The following is a 7,470-nucleotide window of genomic DNA, read 5'->3' as shown; positions in this document are numbered from 1 at the left end:
GTTATTCCTGCTGTTCTCAAGGGAACGTTTGTTTGCCTTTCGGCCTTACTTTGGCCCCCTGGAGCCTCGTAGTCCTTAGCTATACCAAGAGACCGTGGCTGACATTAGCCATTCTCAACAAGAGCATATTGTTCAGAACAAAGATTAATGACTACCTGTAATGGACTTCGCACACAGCCCAAATACATGACGTCCCTTTGCCATGGTTTTTTTTTATTATTATTTTTTTATTGTTGATTTTTGATATCAAATCATTTGTAACTAGGAATAATAATACTTTTAATTATAACAGGAAAAAAAATGAAATTCCCCTGTCTATAATTCCAGGTCACTCTACATTTCCTACATTCCCCATTCTATCTACGAATGACATCTGTACTTAAGTCAGATTACACAAATCTCATCTACTTACAGATCCTAACCAACAGATTTATAGAACAAGGCAAACATTAGAACAGTAACAAAATTAATAAACATAAACTTTCACTTTACGAACTTCTTTGTCTTCGCATTCTCTTTGCTTATTGTAGTAATAGAAGGTATTGTCCCTTCTCTGAAGCTTCTTAACAAATCCAGTTTCTGGCCAACACTCTACCTACAAATAGAATAAAAGGATATACTTTCACCAGAACAAGCCTGCATTGAATGATGTTTGTGCATTATATTGCAGAAAATATAGGGTACACTTCCATCGGAAAACCTCACTGCATCTGAGCACTACTTTGCTATTAATTTGCTTGACTTTTACAGAAGATTAAAAGCAGGATGCCAGAAAACAGTTTTCTGGTCTGGGCTAAAGATTTTTTTGATCAGAAAAGTCTAGAAATAAGGATCTAAGAATATTTAATAAAGTCATTTAGAAAGTGGGCCAGTCAAAGCTTTTAGAATATATCTAGGACTAAAACATTGATGCTATTCATTTATTCAGTAATCGGAGATGCTGTAAAATTCCACTTCTCTACGACTGACACAGACTTAAGTGGTTCTTCAGGATTCTTCTGACCATGAAAAATGTGTACATCACACATTTCATTAGTGATTTCATAAAGATAAATTGAGCTACGTGTACTGTAAAAGCTGGTCTCAGAAACAGCAGGATCAATCCTGCAGGACACCAGCATCATCTTGGTGCTGTTTGGCATTCACAGTGTGAAGCTTTGAACATACAAGTGCTCAAGCCTTTAGTTTAACAGCTTTAGGGCTTGGGTAGGCAGCTATCTGCAGCTTGAACTGTGATTGTTTCTGATCAATTTGAACCTAAAAAAAGTCACGTAATGAGAATCTTATTTCTCTTCCAGGCAGAGTTGACAATAGGATGTCTACGCAGAGCATTCTCTAACGGGAGAGTTCCAGAAATAGTAGTTTCCTTACCTTATTACTTAGACACACAGCTATCTGCATTCCCTGTCTAAAGCTAAAAGCCTTAATATTCACTACACCTACATTATAATTGCATCATTAATCATGACTGCATTATGGAAACCTAATACGGAGAAAATAAGACATTTCAAATGTGTAAGTTGAAAGAGAACCACTACCAGATCCTGGCAAGTCTGAACAGAACGCACAATCATTTTAAATTGGAATAAGCGACGTTCTTCAGCCTTTATGAGGTTTTAATTGTTTACACCCTGCCATAAATCTTGAGCATACCGATCCTACCGCACTAGTTACAGGATTTCCTGTCGCACAGGAATTTACACTACAGCCTTTACGGTGGTATCTGAGCCCACGACAAAATAAATAGCTGTGTTTTATTATGCACATTGACATTTTGCTATGTTTTAATGGGAATGAGGAGTGACTTTCTTAGGAACATTCCACACTTAGGTGCGCAGGAGGTTAACGTATTTTAAACTGTATATTTCATGAGATTTATGGTGCTTTGGAAGAGCAGTTACAGAGATCTAATAAAGATAACAGGTTATTTACTGAATTAAACTCTTTGTTGCTCTTCTGAATCTCAGGTAGCCACTGCATATCTGGCTATTGACCTCATCTGATGTGCTAAGGAATATTACCAGTAACTGTAGCGACCAGAGGACCCAGTCCTTGATGTGCTCAGCTGACAAATGCCTCTGCCACAACTCCCTTTACCACAGTTGCCGTCAAACATTTCTACTTGGGACAGTTTCAGAAATAGACAGAAACCAAGTTTTGGGTGCGCATGGTCTGATTATCTATCCTACCATGTAATTCAGCTGTAAAAGTGAAGCTGGTAGCAATGACACAGGACTGAGTCCCCTGACAATGGATGTGTTTACTCTCTTAATAGACCTGTTAGGAATGGGGAAACTTTACAGAGAATTACCTTTGATATATTCCTTCCCTCAAAGCTGAATTAGTCTTTCAGATGGCAGCTACATCTATTCAAACAAATCTCTAACACTTCTAAATGCATAAGAGATGTGGAACAAAAACACAGGCTGGTGAGTGTTTCTATTTCACTTCTGCAAAATAAATTACTCTGCACAGTTAATAATAATGCAAGAATTCAAGCCAGATCTGGAAGAAAAAACCTACCAGAAGCTAGCCTGAAGACAGGAAGTAAGAGGCACCTTCATTTTTACTTAATAATTTAACATGAGACAAAAGTGTAATGCAATAACCCTTGCAGAGTTCTAAATCTTACCGTATCAACTTGTTTTACTTGTTTATATTCAAACTCATCTCTGTATCCAGCTTGCTGAAATCTGTATAAGTTCTCTACCTCATCTGACCAATTTTTGGCATGACGTATAGATTTTGGCTTGAGGTCAGCTTTAGCCATGACTGCAGAAGCTTCAGCCTTTTTCCTGAAATTAGATTTTTGAAAATGAAATAAGAGAAGGCCAAAGTAAGTGATTTTGTTAGGGCGGAATACGGATGAGTAGAACAACAACAACAACAACAAAGTATACACAATACAATAATGTCTTCAACTCAAAGTCTGAGGTTAAAAAAGAAAAAAAAACATTATAAACAATCAGAATTAAATTAAATGCACTCGATCTCAAACAAACCCAAGTCACCTACACTTCTACATCTAGGAAACTGTTATCATGATGTTTTTGCCACCCTGAGTTAACAGCGGTGCCTAAAATTTATTGGTGCCCACTGATGCATAAAAAATAAACAAAACCCTGTGAATGTTTCTAATTTCATGTTTTCCCAGTCACTGCCCCCAGGGCCAGGCAGCTTTTCAGGTTTTTCTTTCTTCCTATTGAAGGAACACCAAACTGGCAACCACAAAATGAAGAAATGGGATGTTACTGAAGAACAGGAAGCAGTCAGGATGGAAGAGAAGGGAGAAATACACCACCAGTCACATGGCCACCTCCAGTCATATGGAGAGTTGATTTTAAGAAATAAGTTGGGTGGGGTAAGGAAAAGGAAAGGCACACAACCTACCAAACTTCATGTTAGTCTGCGCTTGCCCAGCCCAAATCTGCACTGACTGTCACTGACGTTCTCCCCACACCAAACCCATTTGTTCAAATCTGCTGAGAAATAGCAAATAGGTCAACCAACTCTAAACCTGGGAGGTAAAACTCAAGGTGCAAAAATCAAATAAACAAAAATTTTACCAATTAAAAAAAAAAAAAGTGAAAATTTAATAATGAAGGATCTGAACAGTATTTCAAAAAATATGAATTATTTGATTTCTACCTTAGATCTGAATTTCACTGCATTTGCTTTCTTGAGTATTTCTTATTCTGCTATCAAAACCAGAACTTTATATTGCTTCTGCAAGCAGCTATACAGAACTCTACCATATGTACAAGATATAACCAGAAATGGGTCCTCTCCTAGTTTTGTAATGTCACCAGGTTTCAGCTTTGCAATTAGGATGACATTTTGAAGGAAGGAGAAAAAGCTTATGGATTTTGTAGTGAGGGGATGAACAGTCTCACTCCCTTTGGGCAGTATGCTGCCTCCAAATCCTGCACAAAGTAAAATTTCCTTAATTAGCAAGTTCCTGTATCAACTGAGGGCTGGAAAAGTCGAAAGCTGATGCCTTTTCAAATGCTTTTAGTCCGCTAAAAGAAGCGGGAAAGGAAAAAAAAAAGTCACGCTGCAGCATACACATCTTTGGGAAAATATCAAGAATTATCATTATCATAATGTAGAATCAGAAGTCTGCAATTCTGCCGTCTGACAGTATAAGAGCCATTAGCAAAAAAGGGCTTTTCATCTCTTACCATATATGCTTTATTAAAGATCAATAAAAAATACGCACAAGGACTCTTTTCTGGCAACACTAAACGTCTGGCCGTTCAGCACTGCAAGCATTAAGCAGTAAGAGCTCTGCAGCTCTTTACTGGCATTTCGTAATGGCAGACGGCCATCTACTACTGAAAAAAAACCAAAACAACAAAGTAAATTTTCCCACCCAGTTATGAATTATCATGTACAAATTATATGCTCAGCATATATCCTTATTATAAATCTTTAGTGTAGTCTTGGAAATATTTATCTCAAAATATATATATATATATAAAATAAAATTAATCCCTCGCTGCAAAGTGTCCTTTTGCAGCCATTACAGAGCTGTTCCTATCACGTATATGCTCAACTGTGCTTGAGAACTGCTGTCAGTCTGGGACTCGACACAGTTGACGTTATTAGCGACGACATTAGAGCTACAATTTGTAATAGTTTAGTATTTCTTAAGTGTTTTCTGGTAACTTACACGTTACTAGGGTCAAGTACTTCATCACGGGATGTGCTGAGTTCATCTAATGCATGTGCTTCTCCAAGACATCTAGACATGCCTGGCACTTCCTGACTCACCATTGCTGGTGGCCTGTCCACAGGCGTTCCTGCTCAAAACCAGGTACAAAGGTCACACAGTTAAAGTGCCACCGTGATGACTTCAGATAATAATAAAAAAAATCTATCCTTTCTATGCTATTTAAGCCCTTTGAAAATCGTGCTCTTTGTCTACTGCAGTGCCCCCGAGCTGCAAGCACAGAGCTGGTTTCGCTGTACGGGAGCACGAGATGAGCCATACTACAGACAGCCTACAGAACAGAACCGTCATTTCCATGATGGTCGCCCCTGAGCCTCCACTTCTCCAGACCAAACAACCCCAGCTCCCTCAGCTGCTCCTCACAGGACTTGTGCTCCAGGCCCTTCACCAGTTTCGTTGCCCTTCTTTGGACAAGCTCCAGCACCTCGATGTCCTTCTGGTACTGAGGGGCCCAAAGCTGAACACAGTGCAAGACAACAGTAAGAAAATATAATTCAGCATAACACTAATGCTTTTTATGTAAATGGTATTGTTCAACAGTGAACTTTGCTAAAACAATGTTTGCCTACTCTTACTGTAGGGGAAACAGTGACATTTCACATACCTCTGTTTTGTCCTTGGGAAAGTTTTTTTATGTTATTCACACCATAATTTCTAAGGAATCCCAACTAGCCTGGGCCTGCGTATATTTGTCTCCTTAATGCTTATACAAGGCAGCATTCACAGGACCTATCTGGGGTCCTAGAACCAGTCAGGTACTTCCAATGACTTCAACAGACTTTACATGAGACCTTTTTGTATTTGCCAAGGTACTGAGGCAGACATCCAGGCCCCTGGCCTGACATTACACTGACTAAACAGAACCACAGAACGGCTGAGGTTGGAAGAGACCTCTGGAGATCCTCTGGTCCAACCCCTGTTCAAGGAGGAACACCTTGAGCAGGTTGTCCAGAACCGTGTCTAGATGGCTTCTGAATATCTCCCAGCAGGGAGACGCCACAACCTCTCTGGGCAACCTGTTCCATTGCTCAGTCACCTGTACAGTAAAGAAGTTTTTTCTTATGTTCAAAGAGAACCTCCCGTATTTCAGTGTCCAGTGCCTCTTGTCCAGAACATGAAAGAAACTACTGCATGTACGAGAATTTGCCAGATGTGAGAGATACCGGTGTAAAAAGCTAATGCTTGAAGGATTCACAAATGTGGATGTATTTATGATAAGGTAGTTGTGGTGGTGGTGGGGTCACACGTGAACCTCAGTCCTGATCAGCTGGAGAGGGAGGAGAACAGGACGAACAGTCTGTGTACTTCATGTTTATATGAGTTCTGTTTGTATTTATGTGGGTGCCAGTAAATGCAGTTTTCGGTCTGTGTGTCCGGCTGAACACAGAGCGTGCAAGTGTGTGTGTGCAGGCACACCTATCAGGAATATCCTCATCCTGGCTACTTGCCAGAAAAGGGAATACAGCAACCTACTTCTGTGGGGCTGGAACAGGAGAACTCCCTGGTATTTGAAGTCCTGGGCATTTGGCTTCTCTTAGCTATATTAAGCACCACTAAAAGCTGAGAAGCAAAGGGCATCTCACTACTTACTTTCAAGTTCTCGAGACAGTGTAGTATTTGTGTCTTACTACAATGGTTGTTCCACAATGCTTCTTTTTATCTTCTTTCTCCAATTCTGTTTCCTCTGCTTCCTTAAAGTTCATAAAGAGAAATAAAATGTCTTCTAAAAGATAAGACTGCACTTAAACTGTCACCACAACCACCAAACCGCTCAGCATGCACCTTGTGTCCAGTCAGCTCCTTGCTATCGTTTAGAGACCAACAATGACAACAGACCAAGAAAGAGCAGGGCACCCACCACACAATCGTGACATCCAGTCCCTGCTCTGAAACCTACAGGCACGGGGCAGCCAAACCCCAACCAACGCAACTCCTGCTCTGCCTCTGTTAAAGAGGGGGTGTTTTAATGGTCAGTGACGAAATAAATTGCAACAATAATCTACAAAATTTCTGTTTTCCCCTTTCTACGTGCAGAGCTTTTAGACAGGAACATCCCTTCAAAAAACATGGGGTGTACAGAGGTAGTGATGAAGGGCAGACGTTGGGATTTCCTCTGTCCCAATAACCATAAGCCGGAGCTGCAGAAGGCATTTATCCCAGCGCAGACACCACCGTGACCGTAAGACTACCCCACCACCACGACCTTAACCCCAAGCCCCGTGGCCATGACACCAGCCTCCAACCCACAGCTGTGACTGGACCCCAGTCTCTCCACCACGCCCACAAATGACTTGCAGACCCCAAACCCACCCAAGACCCCATCCCACGACCCCAACCCCACATCACGACCCCCCAACCCCACAACAAGACCCCATCCCCACCCCACAACCCCCTCCTTACCACCATGCCGGCGTCTCCAACCCCCAACCCGCCACCCCAAGCCCCCACTCAGCACCGTGCCTCACCCCACAGCCCCCCCACAGCCCCCCCAGCCGCCGTCCCCCCCCAGCCGTCTCCCAGAGCCCCGACCCGGCCCTCAGAGACCTCGCGGCCCGCCCCGGGGCCTCCCCCCCGCCCCACACCGGCCCCTCCGCGCCCCGTTGCTAGGCAACCCCTCCCGCCGCCGCCATTTTGAGGAGCCCGTCACCCGGCCTGATTCTGATTGGTCAACAGGTCGGCGGGAGCAGCTTTCCCATTGGCCGAGCGCGCGGAGGGAGGCGGGAGCAGCTTTCCCATTG

The 7,470-nt window shown here is 42.3% G+C and overlaps 1 protein-coding gene across 6 annotated transcripts; it reads right to left on the bottom strand.

Annotated features, from left to right (window-relative positions):
- Nucleotides 1–215: 215 nt before the first annotated feature.
- Nucleotides 216–7,383, bottom strand: MEIG1 (meiosis/spermiogenesis associated 1). 6 transcript variants are annotated; one of them, XM_035549381.2, is made up of 5 exons: nucleotides 7,345–7,381; nucleotides 6,323–6,423; nucleotides 4,673–4,802; nucleotides 2,633–2,795; nucleotides 216–595 (listed from the first exon to the last, which is right to left on the bottom strand). In XM_035549381.2, the coding sequence occupies exons 3-5, from the start codon at nucleotides 4,774–4,776 to the stop codon at nucleotides 467–469; spliced, it is 396 nt and encodes a 131-aa protein (XP_035405274.1). In that variant the 5' UTR covers nucleotides 4,777–4,802; nucleotides 6,323–6,423; nucleotides 7,345–7,381; the 3' UTR covers nucleotides 216–466. The 6 variants fall into 6 exon arrangements, with proteins under 6 accessions (XP_035405274.1, XP_050567760.1, XP_050567762.1 ...); XM_050711803.1 differs by lacking the exon at nucleotides 7,345–7,381 and adding an exon at nucleotides 7,277–7,341; XM_050711805.1 differs by lacking the exon at nucleotides 7,345–7,381 and adding an exon at nucleotides 7,315–7,329.
- Between the last annotated feature and the right edge of the window lie 87 nt (nucleotides 7,384–7,470).

The sequence above is a fragment of the Cygnus atratus genome, chromosome 1, assembly GCF_013377495.2.
Source record: "Cygnus atratus isolate AKBS03 ecotype Queensland, Australia chromosome 1, CAtr_DNAZoo_HiC_assembly, whole genome shotgun sequence".
In the NCBI taxonomy this organism is placed as follows: domain Eukaryota; kingdom Metazoa; phylum Chordata; class Aves; order Anseriformes; family Anatidae; genus Cygnus; species Cygnus atratus.
Note: the sequence above shows the minus strand (reverse complement) of the source record. Positions and strands in the feature narration are given on the sequence as shown.

What these genes read in the sequence shown, in the direction of transcription:
- MEIG1 (XM_035549381.2), bottom strand. Translation starts at nt 4,776, where the DNA reads ATGGTGAGTCAGGAAGTGCCAGGCATGTCTAGATGTCTTGGAGAAGCA. An exon ending in GTACTTGACCCTAGTAACGT is followed by an intron (nt 2,796 to 4,672) that starts GTAAGTTACCAG and finishes ATCTAATTTCAG; the next exon opens with GAAAAAGGCTGAAGCTTCTG. An exon ending in AAGTAAAACAAGTTGATACG is followed by an intron (nt 596 to 2,632) that starts GTAAGATTTAGA and finishes TTCTATTTGTAG; the next exon opens with GTAGAGTGTTGGCCAGAAAC.